Source organism: Nyctereutes procyonoides, unplaced genomic scaffold, assembly GCF_905146905.1.
Source record: "Nyctereutes procyonoides isolate TBG_1078 unplaced genomic scaffold, NYPRO_anot_genome, whole genome shotgun sequence".
Taxonomy (NCBI): Eukaryota; Metazoa; Chordata; class Mammalia; order Carnivora; family Canidae; genus Nyctereutes; species Nyctereutes procyonoides.
The window spans coordinates 24,694,156-24,705,545 of record NW_026575020.1 but is presented as its reverse complement, the minus strand read 5'-3'; the positions used below and the strand labels follow the sequence as shown (position 1 = coordinate 24,705,545).

General features: G+C 53.3%; 1 protein-coding gene across 11 annotated transcripts in view; it reads right to left on the bottom strand.

The window, feature by feature from the left end:
- Positions 1 to 3,275: 3,275 nt before the first annotated feature.
- FOXN1 (forkhead box N1) overlaps positions 3,276 to 11,390 on the bottom strand; it is a 28,216-nt gene continuing 20,101 nt past the window's right edge. For all 11 annotated transcript variants that reach the window (XM_055318814.1, XM_055318805.1, XM_055318843.1 and 8 more), the window contains 4 exons: positions 10,626 to 10,722; positions 7,006 to 7,213; positions 6,283 to 6,774; positions 3,276 to 4,814 (listed from right to left, as the gene is read on the bottom strand). In XM_055318814.1, the coding sequence (XP_055174789.1) occupies positions 4,504 to 4,814; positions 6,283 to 6,774; positions 7,006 to 7,213; positions 10,626 to 10,722 (1,108 nt within the window). In that variant the 3' untranslated portion in view covers positions 3,276 to 4,503. The remainder of the gene's footprint in view (positions 4,815 to 6,282; positions 6,775 to 7,005; positions 7,214 to 10,625; positions 10,723 to 11,390) is intronic.

Sequence of the window (11,390 nt, the reverse complement as noted above, 5' to 3'; positions counted from 1 at the left end):
CAAACAGTCCACACCTCCCAACTAAGGGTCACTGGATGGGAGTATGTAACCCTAGGGAAGGCTAGTGAGTGAGAGCAGGACAAAGGGAGAGGAAGCCATAAAGGAGATAGGAAGGGCAGCCAGAGAGGCAGGAGCAGAAGCCTGTTCTGTAGTAGTATCTGTTAGAAGCTGGGGGAAGAAAATTTCACCAAGAAGCGAGTGGTTAGGAACTGTTGTCACAAAAGTGAGGAAGAAGCATGGGCTGGGTGTGGGGCAGGTTCGCAGATGAAGCTGTGTGGGTATACAAAGTATTTGGAGTTGGAGGTGTTGTTTATGGGGTTACAAGTCTACAGAGAAGGGGATCCTTGGGTGGTTCAGCGGTTTAGCGCCTGCCTTTGGCCCAGGGCGCGATCCTGGAGTCCCCGGATTGAGTCCCGCGTCAGGCTCCCGGCATGGAGCCTGCTTCTCCCTCCTCCTGTGTCTCTACCTCTCTCTCTCTTTCTCTGTCTATCATAAATAAATAAATAAATAAATAAATAAATAAATAAATAAATAAATAAATCTTAAAAAAGAAAACAAAAAACAAGTCTACAGAGAAGCTATAGCAAGTAAGATGGACTTTTAGGCCACCAGTTGTCAGGAAGAGGATACTCCACTACCATCCTGGTATCAATCTTAACTGGGCCTGGTAAGTCAAACTGGGTTGAGGTTTTGAGTTGGGCTGAGGTCCTCATCCCTGGAGCAGGTACCAGATTGGCACTCACCTTGAGAGTCTTATGTCCCTTGGGCCTGGAGGAGGAGCTCGGCTGGGAAGAGCCTTGGCCCCCTGTTTCCTTTTAAGTCTTCATGTCTCTGGCACTGGTCCTGCTGCCAATGTTGCAACTTGATACATTTGGTTCCTGGCACTTTCTCTAGGAACCTAGAGGATCCCTGGGCAGAAGGAGGGAGAAGACAGGGTAGGGGTGGGTCTAGTCCTGACTGATGATGAGCTATTGACCTTGAAAGTCTGTGGGCCTTGCTGGATCTGGACCTCAGATTTCACTTCTTTGAAGTGGGCCAGATTTCTTTGCTTTGGCTTCTTGGGAGTGTCATGAGGACCCCACTGCCTGGGTTGGGCAAGATAGCCCAAGAGACCCACTATTCATGCCTACCCAGGCTGGTCTGCATGGTGCGTGTTGGGGGTGCCAAACCCACTGTAAAATATTGCAATGCTTCCCTACCAGATGGTAAAGAGTTGCTATCTGAACCCCCCAGCCCTTTCCTACCTAACCGGGCTTCTCCCATTAAGAGCCACCCTCCACCCCTCACAACTCTGCAGCTAAAGCAAGAGTACTTTATTTTGTGTGTGTGTCACGGACCCCTTTGTTATTGTCTGCTGAAGCCTATAGACAATAACGTTTTTCTGATTATAAAATATGTGGTAATCCTGAATATTTTAGGTACTAAAAACTATATAATAGAAATCTATATGTCTATCCTGCAGCATCTGTGATATAATATAAAAACATCTATGGGATCCCTGGGTGGCTCAGCGGTTGAGCATCTGCCTTCAGTTCGGGTCATGATCCTGCAGTCCTGGGATCGAGCCCCACCATCGGGCTCCCTGCATGGATCCTGCTTCTCCCTCTGCCTCTGTCTCTGCCTCTCTCTCACTTTGTGTCTCTCATGAATAAATAAGTAAAATCTTTAAAAAATAAAAGCATCTGTGATTTCTCTACCTTATGACAGAATCACAGATTCTAGTAAAGCTATTGTGATTCATTGCTGACATTCATAATTGAGGGAAATACATTTGAAGTCGAGATGAGTGAAAGTGAAGGTATAATTTCTTCATCCAATTTAAAAATTCTTTAAATTTATTTTAGAGAGAGAGCTCATGAGTGTGAGTTGGTGGTGGGGGTGGGCAGAGGGAGAGAGAGAATCTCAAGTAGATGGGTGCTGAGTGCAGAGCCCAATGCAGGACACATCTCATGGCTGCTTAACCGCCTGAGCCACCCAGGTGCCCCTCTTCATTGAGTTTAATGAACCCATGAGCTAACCAGGTTTAGAACCCTTATGTTCGAGTCCCCTCTCCCCAAAAAAGGTGAACTCTTCCAGAACCTCCGTCCTTCCATTCCGCTCACCCTAAAACTGTGACCGTTTGGTGTGAGGCGGCCAGCAGGGGGCAGCATATGAATGGGAGTGTGGGGCCCGACTCCCAGAGCAGCTGCAGCCCAGTTTTAAAAGTTTAAGGGCCAGTCTGGTTACAAACAAAAACAAACACGAGACCCACAATTCCGTTTGCCACCTGCCTTGCTTGTGTGGGTGCCAGCTCGCTTGTTGGTGTGCCATATGGGCCCTGGGGACAGAGATATGAGTGTCTGGAGGAGATTCGCCACCTGAGCTGGGAGGTTTTGTAAAAGGGAGCTTAACAGAGAGAGCCTTCGCCTCTTCCTTTATAGTCGGGACTGGGCTGGGGCAGGCAGGTCTTCCTCTCGGTTTACTGGCTGGCCGTGTCTCCTCCCATTTCCCATCCACCCTGTCCTATAGGGGCTAGGCTATAGGGAGGGTGCTGCTTGTAGGGTGGGGCTCTATTAATGGTGTCTTCTACAGAGCTATCCTCTGGGGTAGGCAGGTGGTGTTGACCAGCCTCCAGGCCTGGCCCCTGGAAGAAGTCTGGTCAGAGTCCCCATGTGGGGCTGCTCTGAGACCTGAAGGGCATATGTGTGCTATTGTCTCCCACAACTGCCCCATCCCTGTTCAGGCAGAGTGTAGGGCTCCCTCTCAGTCTGCTCTCTGGTCACAGCAGTCCGTTTGGAGGTGGTACCTGGGAGGTGAGTTTGAAGTGCAGTGGAGTGGGCCCCTGGCCCTCCAGAGGCCACGTTCCAGGGCCTGCAGTGCACACAGCAGCAGGCTAGGCTCCATTCGTGGCACCTGCAGAACCCACACCCCAGCTGTGGACAGATTGGGGACAGGAAGGCACAGCCTGGACAGGGAAGTGATTCCTTCTTGTGTGAAGAGATGGAGCGGTTTGAGGAGGAAGGTGGTGAATCTCAGTAGGAAAGGGTGTAGGGGGAGGGAATCCTCTTCCTTCTTATGGGAAGTTCTGGGAAGAGGCACGGCCCACCTGCCCTCTGTTCCTCCTCCAGACTGGTCAGGAATTCCCCCTAGATGCCTCACTCTTCGGATTTGGAAACTTCAGGGTACAGAATGAGGGTCAGGGTGACATCATAGATGCAGGGCATCTACAGTTAGTGTGGCCTGGCCTTTGTGCCCAAGGAGGGGAAATTCGGAAATGAAATCTCGGAAGCCAAGACCACAGGCACTTGCTTTATTATTCCAGGTCAGGCCACCTAGGGATTTGCTTGTGCCTTACCAAGCCCAGGCTAACCTCTGGGGGTTCTTGTCACCCCCAGACCCAGGGTAGGCCGAAACTCTGGCTTGGCTCTCAGGTAGAGCATGGCAGGCAACTGGGCCACACTCCCTAGCTCCAGGGACATCCTGGGTCTGCCCAGCAATCAGAGAGAGGGAGGCATCAACCCCCCGCCCCACCCCTGCCAGCCTGTATCAGACTCCCCTTCCCTGAATTCCCTGGACTGCCTGGGACAGTTGGAAGTAATTAGTAAGTTGAGACCTAAACTATATGAAGTTCTTATAGAGAAGGAGTGAGACTGTAGTGCCCTGGAGGGGCCCTTCCTGCACCCGGGGCTGGTGAAGAGGATACTTTTAAGTTTCTGAGGGCAAGGGCTTTTCCAAACACTTTGTGTCAGAAGTGGGCTCAGTTTGGTCCTGGGGTGGCCGTTACCCCTCCTGTGTGTCATTCTGGGGGAGGTGAGACAGAGAATATACTGAGGATGGGGAGAGCCTGGCGGGTGGGTGCTAATAGCAGCCCCCCGAGGGGCCCACAGAAGACTTGGGGAGAGGCTCCACCTACTCCTCCTTGACCAGCTGCTGGGATGGAGATGGGAGAATAAATACAGGGGGCTTCTGGGAGAGAACATACTAGAAGGGGCCAGTCCTGAAGAGAATGTGGACATCAGAATAGGGTTTCAAGGTGATCCTGGCACTGGCATGAGGACCTTAGGCCCCCCCGCTCCCCCCCACCCTCAGCTGCCTCAGAAATGGAGTCAAGCTCTCAGTGATATAGTTCTGATTCCTCTGGATAGAAGATACGTGGGTGTGGGTGTGTCTAACTCTGTGTATATGTGTGTGTGTGTGTGTGTGTGTGTGCATATGCATGCACATATTATGAAGAAGGCCTTACTTAAGTGTGAATGAGTGTGAGTTAAGGAGAATGTGTTTGTTTTTTTCTTGCCCAGACACTTGGTCTTCCGGGACCCTGAATGAGGAGCTGGCTCACCAGATGGCAGAAATGTGTGAGGGGCAGTGGTGGTGTCTTCTTCATCCCTGCTGCCAGCTAGCAGTTGGCTTAGTGGCATAGGGGACAGGGATGGTTTTCCTTCCTTGACCTTTAAGGTAGGCCCGTTATGGGCGGCCAGCTGGGACTTCCAGGCCAGACAGGCTGGAGCTGCTGCTGGACATGGCTCATGCTAGGGCCATGGGCTTGGAGCTGGGGCTGAGGTACACAGAGGGGCCTGTGGGGGGTGTGGGCTCCAGCTCCATGAAGGCTGAGTAGAGGGTGGTGAGGTGCAGGTCACCCAGTGCCCCGGAACCCCCACTGCCTGGTGGTGCCAAGTCGCCGGTCCCACTGCCTGTCTCTGCCAGACAGGGCCCAGGTGGGAAGCAATGGGTTGGTGGCGGAGGTGGCAGCATTGACGATGATGTTGGGGATGAGGTCACCAGTACCAATGGGTCGAGGGCCAAGCTGTCATCCTTCAGCTGTTCCCACAAGTTTCCTAGTTGGGAGAGAGATCAGGAGTCACTGGGAGGTACCAAAGAGCCCTGTCTCCCCCCACTCCATGGCTCTTGCGTGCTAAAGAGATCAGGATTGGGGTTACCTTGATGGGGGAACAGACCCTTGGCACCAGGCAGTTGCTAGAACTCTCATATTCCTCTGCCATAGCTTTTAGATGATCTCTGGGGCTCTTTTTTTCGAGGGAGGTGAAGTGGGCAAGGACTTGAGAGCTGACCTATTGGAAGGGCTGACGCGGGATGCCTGGGTGGCTCAGCGGTTGAGTGTCTATCTTTGGCTCAGGGTGTGATCCCAGAGTCCCAGGATTAAGTCCCAAATCAGGCTCCCTGAGTGGAGCCTGCTTCTCCTTCTGCCTATGTCTCTGCTTCCCTCTCTCTCTGTCTCATAAATAAGTAAAATCTTAAAAATAAATAAATAAATAAATAAATAATAAATAAATAAATAAATAAGGAAGGGCTGATGCTTATGCCTACGCTGTGCACCCTGGAGTTAGCCTGCAGAGGGCGTCCCTGGAACTGCCCCCCTCCCCGGGGCTCCTGCCCAAACTCCTAAGGAAGGTGCACCTGCAGCCAAAACCAAGGATCTTCCAACAACATGCTGCTAAACCCAGTGAGCTGGCTGTGCTTAGCTCCCTGGGGCTCCTCCACTGTAGGCCTGAGGGAGAGAAGTGGAGCCTGGAGCACTGGTAAAGCAACTCACATGATTGCTGATTGTGAGTGTTGAGAATGCTCCCCACTTCTGGACGGGGCTGAGGATCTAGCTGCATGTTTCTAACATGCTTACCAAGACCTGAGCCATCTCCTCCACACAGCCTGGAGCTCTGTGAGGGCCAGCTGTCTCCACCTGCTTGTGGATGTCCCCCTAGCCCAGGGCACCCAGGGGGGTCTGAGGCCTGGGTCCGTACCCCCTCCAAACCTCCTGTGGCCGGGCCCAGGGCCTGGGCAAGCACTGGATCTGAATGGGTGGGCTTGACCACGTGTAGAAAAAAGCAGGCAAAATGGAATGGAATCGATAGAACCTCTTCCCAGACTCCTCCTGCCAAACCTCTCCAGGACCTGCCTAGTTCTGAAGCCTTACACTCTTCCTGGGGGAAGATCTCTCTCCTTCTGCATTAAAAGATGAATGAGAAGATGCAACCACTTCAGACTGGCAGTCATTCACAGCCAATATGGAATATAACACTGGGCTCTTTCCCACCTCCCCAAAGCTGAGAGTGGCTAGATGATGGGGTCAGTGGGAACATGTTCAGGGGCACCAGGAGAAGGGAGATAGGGCAAGAACATTCCTCTTCACCCCTTGGCACCCCTTGCCAGCTCGGGATTTTTCTGTTTCCATTGATCAGAAACCTGGCAGCTAGCAGGTCATGTCCTGGAGCCTTGGAGGGGATGGGCCACACTGCCAGATGCATCTATGCAGTCCTGTCCCACCTTCCTTTTCTCAGCCCTGCTCACCCTGGAGGTCAAAGTCGGTGAGAGAGGGGTTGATGGCATCCAGGTCAGTGCCAAGGTCTCCATCTGGCAGCAGGGTGTCATGCATGGTCTTGGCCGGGGAAGGCTCAGCCAGCAGCTTGGCACTGTGGCTGGGTGGGGTGTTGGCAGGCAGAGGCGAGTCCTGGGGGGTGCCTGGCTGGGCCCGCAGCTCAAGGCGCCCATCTGGTTGTGGGAACAATGGCTGCAGAGGTCCAGGAGGGGCCAGGCCCGGTGAGAGGTGTGAATATGTCTGCCCATAGCAAGAGGGGACGTGCCCCCCAAGTAGGTCCTGCAGGGGATTCTTGCCAGGAATGGGGCCCGAAGCTGGGTGGATTGGATGCAGTGGCTGGGAGAGCCCCACTGGAGGGGCCAGGGGTCGGGTGGGGCCTGAGCCTGCCAGCCCCAGGGGTGGGCAGCCCAGCAATGGGGAACCCAGCTTCTCCCTCTTCTCTCCAATGAGGCTGTCCAGCTCTTCTGAAAAGGCCCAAGAGAAAAGAGAGAGGGATACCATGAGAATTCCCTTTCCCCACAATCTGTCCCCAGCCTTGGAACCACTCAGGCTACTCTCACTAATCAGTTCACTAGCTCAGCTTCTCTCCCTCTTTCCCTCCCTGCCACCCAATTCCTCCCTCCTCCCCGCCCTGCACCCCCCTCAGCTCCGGGGCACCCTGGGCCCTCTCTTGCATTGCCCCCTCAGCCTCTTACCTGGCTTGGCCATGCTCTTGCGCACAGCAATAGGGTCTTTCCTCTTCCACTTCTGTAGCTCCTCCTGCATCTTGTCAATTTTGGCCGGATTGAGGGCCCACAGGCAGCCTTTGCGAGAGGAACTGCCTGATTTGTTCTCCACTTTCTCAAAGCACTTGTTAAGAGAGAGGTTGTGGCGAACAGAATTCTTCCAGCCGTCAGGCGCTGTCTGCCAGAGCAGAGCAAGACAAAGTTCAGGCCAGGGTCAACAAGCCTGAGCCAGGTCTGGGCTCCAGAAAACTTCTTTGTCCTCTGGACACAGACCCGCCACCCTTTCTGGGGCTTGTCATCCTCCTCAGCACCCAACCCATGCTTGGTACCCTTCAGTGGTGGGGAAGGGGCAGGGAGGAACCTTGACTACAAATTATTTTCACCTAAAATCTGCCTTCAATGCCACCCCCACCTCTGGCTGACCCTTCAGAGGATTATTGGGATGGCTCATAAAGGGAGGGCCGGTTCCTCCTCTGGAGTTGGACCAGTCCCCCTGGTTTTCAGGCTGTGCTAGGACCCCTCACAACTCTCAGGTCTCCCCAAGGCCAGCTTTGGAATGGGGAGGAAGCTGAGGAATGCTCCTTTCCTGGGTCTGCCTCATCCCTGCTTGAGCAAACTCAGGAGAAAAAATGGATGAGGTTGTATTTGGATGTGTGCACATGTTGCTCATATATTGTGTGTATACCTGCATTTTGGTTGGGGGGGAGGGATAGATTGGCTATGTGTATGTGTATGTGTACGCATGTGTCCCTAAGTATGTCTCCTTGGTGTAAGCTTGTCTCCTGTGTGGGTCTGTGAATTCATTTGAGTGTGAGGATGTTTGTGTGTGAGAAAGTCTCTCTGGGTATGTGGGGGTGTCCATGATTGTGCATGTGTGTGTGGGTGTGAATGTTCACATGAGGGTGCCTGGGAGGCGTGCCCAGGTGGGGAGGCCAGCCCTCAGGTGGGGAGTGGGGGGGGGCTCGTGCCAACAGAATAAACACCCATTAGGAGGCCTGGTCATACCACCAGTGCAATAATTGTGCCCAGGGAGGGTTGTAAAAACCATTAGGCTGACTCAGTTGGGTGAGAGGTGGCGGCAGGGGTGCCAGTGGGTACCCCCACCCCCCCTTCCAGCTCTGTTCCAGCCTCTGTGATAGTCCTGGGCCCGGCAGGGTTATGGGCAAAGCATCTGCTCCAGCCAGTGGGGCCCCCATACCCTCACCCCCTGGTCCCTTTTCCCTTTCAGCCTGCAGTGTCTGCATAATGAGGGGCGGCCACTCCCTCCTCCCCAGCTCCCTTGCCCCAGGGAGCAGCCAGGCTGAATCACGCCCAGCAGAACTGGGTCCCAATGCCAGCGTCACTGCAAGTTGCTGGCAGGAGCTGTTGGAGCCTTTCTCAGAGGGGAGCTGGCCTGGGGCTAGGGGCTGGTTGAGATGACCCCCAAGGCTCGCAGGGTCATAAGGAGGGATTCTGGAGCCACCAGACTGGTCAGCTGGGGATTCACTGTCAACTCCCACAACAGTTCCTACTAGAAGTCCAGGCCGTGTCGCCTGATGGGCAGAGTTAATGTGCACTGGGCCTTTTTATAGGCCCATAAATCTGTGACTTTGGGATGCCAGGGCAGCCCCCACCCCAGCCACTTCCTGTTTGGAAGAAGGATGGTCAGCACTAATAATTATGTCCAGTGGCTGGACACTTCCCCAGTCCCACATCCCTGACTCATGGGGCTACAGGACGCCCACCTCAGCTGCCTTGGGCATGAATGCCACCCACCCCAGGGTCCACTCTGTTTTTACCCAGAAAAATGACCTTCAAATGGAGAGTGAGTGATAAAGGGGACAGGGGATCTTTGAACTAATTCCTTAGGTAGGTCAGAGGGGAGCCGTCTGAGTTGGAAGGAATGTATGTGCCAACTGGTCCAACCTGACCATTTTACAGATTGGGAAACTGAGGTCCAGGGAAGAAAGAGGCTGGCCCTAGATCACACAGGAGGCAGTGACAGAGCCCAGACTCCAGCTCTGTCCCCTTATTAAGGGCCCTGCCCAGGTCACCCCATAGTGCTGGCTTCCCCATTGGGGCCCGTCCCATCCTCACAGATGCTTTCTCTCTGAAGTCAAATGTAAACTCAGGAGTGAGGGAGTGATGCAATTGGCTAAGAACAACAACTAGAACCAAAAAAAAAAAAAGTTGTTAGACCTCTTCACTCTTCAGCCCCATAAAACAGGGATTACATGGCTCCCAGAAAAAATAATTAAGCCAGGAAGATGAGATGCAGGGAGGGGCTGGGGGCCAGGCCGGGAGTTGGCAGGGAGGAATGGCTGAGAGGAACAGGGCAGGGCCCTCACTTCCCTCTCTCTGGCCGGGCCCCGTGAAGCCCTATAGAGGACCCTCCACAAGCTATAGGGCATAGGGAGGGTCTTGTCTCTAGATCTGTTGGGATAAAGGGGCAGCCCTGGATGCTGGCTTTGATGCTTCTCAAATCGCAGAGACAACTCTCTTCCCTCCTCCTCTCCCTTCCAGAATCACTGGTAGATAGATGACCATACTTTCCCATTCCTGGCCAGACCACTCTGGTCATCTTGCCCACTCCTCATTTGATGGCAATGCAGCAAGTACAAACTTGTTTGAGTATCAGCTTCAGATTATCCTCAGGCAGGACAACTGAGAAGAGAGTGGGGCTAAAATCCCCCTACTGGCAGATGGAGATGAGTTCTGGACCTGGGCCTCAGCATCTACCTCCTGCCTGGTTAGCAGGCAAGATTATCTCCACCAGGGTCTGGACCTTGGAGAAGGCACTCCTCACACACAAGCTCTGATCTCTGCCCCCACCCCAAAGAAGAGGTCTGTGCTGGAGGGTATGGGGGGCATGCAGAGAAGGGAGGGAAGAGGTTGATGTGTGAAGCCAAACAGCTTGAGCCAACAATCGATCCCCTCTGTTGTGTGACCTTGAGTAGGTGGATCACCCCTTCTGATGTGTTTGCCCATCTGGAGAGAAGGGCACCTCTCCTGCCTCTAGTCCAGAAGAGCCCTCAGAAGCCCCCTCAGTGGATGACAGGAACTAGATACTGTACTTGGGAAGGTCAAGTGAGCCACCCAGTTCCCTGGGACACTTGAATACCATGAAGCCCACACCCCGCTTTCTGGCAGAACTGCGGCTGAGCCTGCCACCCACAGAGGCAGATCTTAATCTCTCCCTGGAAGGCAGCGGGTTCTGTGGTCCCAGGATCCCATGCCACCCTGGCTGGCTAGCTCTTACTCAGATTCCTCTAACCCTACAGCATCCTGGGGCCAGGGGTGGGGATGGTCTCTCAGTTCTTCCCAAGCTCTTCCTCTCCACTTGGGATAGGTGGATGATTCTTGAAGCCTATCCGGGCCGACATGTCTGCTTTCCACCAACATAGATCTGACTCCTAGACTGCTGTGTAACCTCGGCGGAATGACCTAGGACTTTTTGAAGTGGAGACAAGAGGATGTGTGGAGGAGGCAAACCCTCTCCTGGCTTTCATTCTGATCCTTGCTCTGCCTTCTAACTGAACCCTTTGGCTCCAGAGAGGCCTGGCTGGCCCAGGACTCGGGATGGTAAGATTAGGGTTGGATCTTGGGCTCACCTTGAAGTAGGGAAAGTGCTCCGTCATGAAATTGTAGATCTCGCTGACAGGAAGGCTCCCAGTTTTACTGTTCTTAAGGGCCATGAAGATGAGGATGCTGAAGGCAGAGAAAACTTTGAGAGTTTGGACTTCTGAGCAGGCCGGAAGTCTCCCCCTTCCCACTCCACCTGCCCTGGCTGGAGTAGTTGAGGAGGAATAAACTGCTGGAGACTTAGGTGAGAGGCTCTATAAGGTTGAAAGGAGAAAGGATGAGAAGGTGTCTACTGACGTTGGGAATTACTTATACACAAGGGTCTTGTGGCATCTGAGAGGCCTGGGTTGTCATACTGGCTTGGCCACTCACTGGCTGTGTGACCTTGGGTGAGTGCCTTAACCTCTCTGAACCTCAGTTTCCTCAGCTTTGAAGTAAGGAAAGTAATAGCTACCTCAGAGATGTGAGGATTAAGGATGATGCCTAGAACATAGAAGACACTCGTTAAATGGAAGCCATCATTACCAGCCAGGCCCCAGCCAGTTGCACACTGTCAGACAGCAAGGAAGGGAACTAAGTTTTCTTGAACCCCTACAATGTGCCAGGCATATTCTCTCACTTAATCTTTCCAAAGGCCTGAATATGGCTGTTCCTTTTTTTTTTTAACAGATGAATAGAGGCTCAGAGAGATTGCCTGAGACTTCACAGCTACTGAATTTTAGATTTTATTTATTTATTTGAGAGAGAGAGAGAGAGGAGGAGGAGGAGGGAGGGAGGGAGGGAGGGAGGGAGGG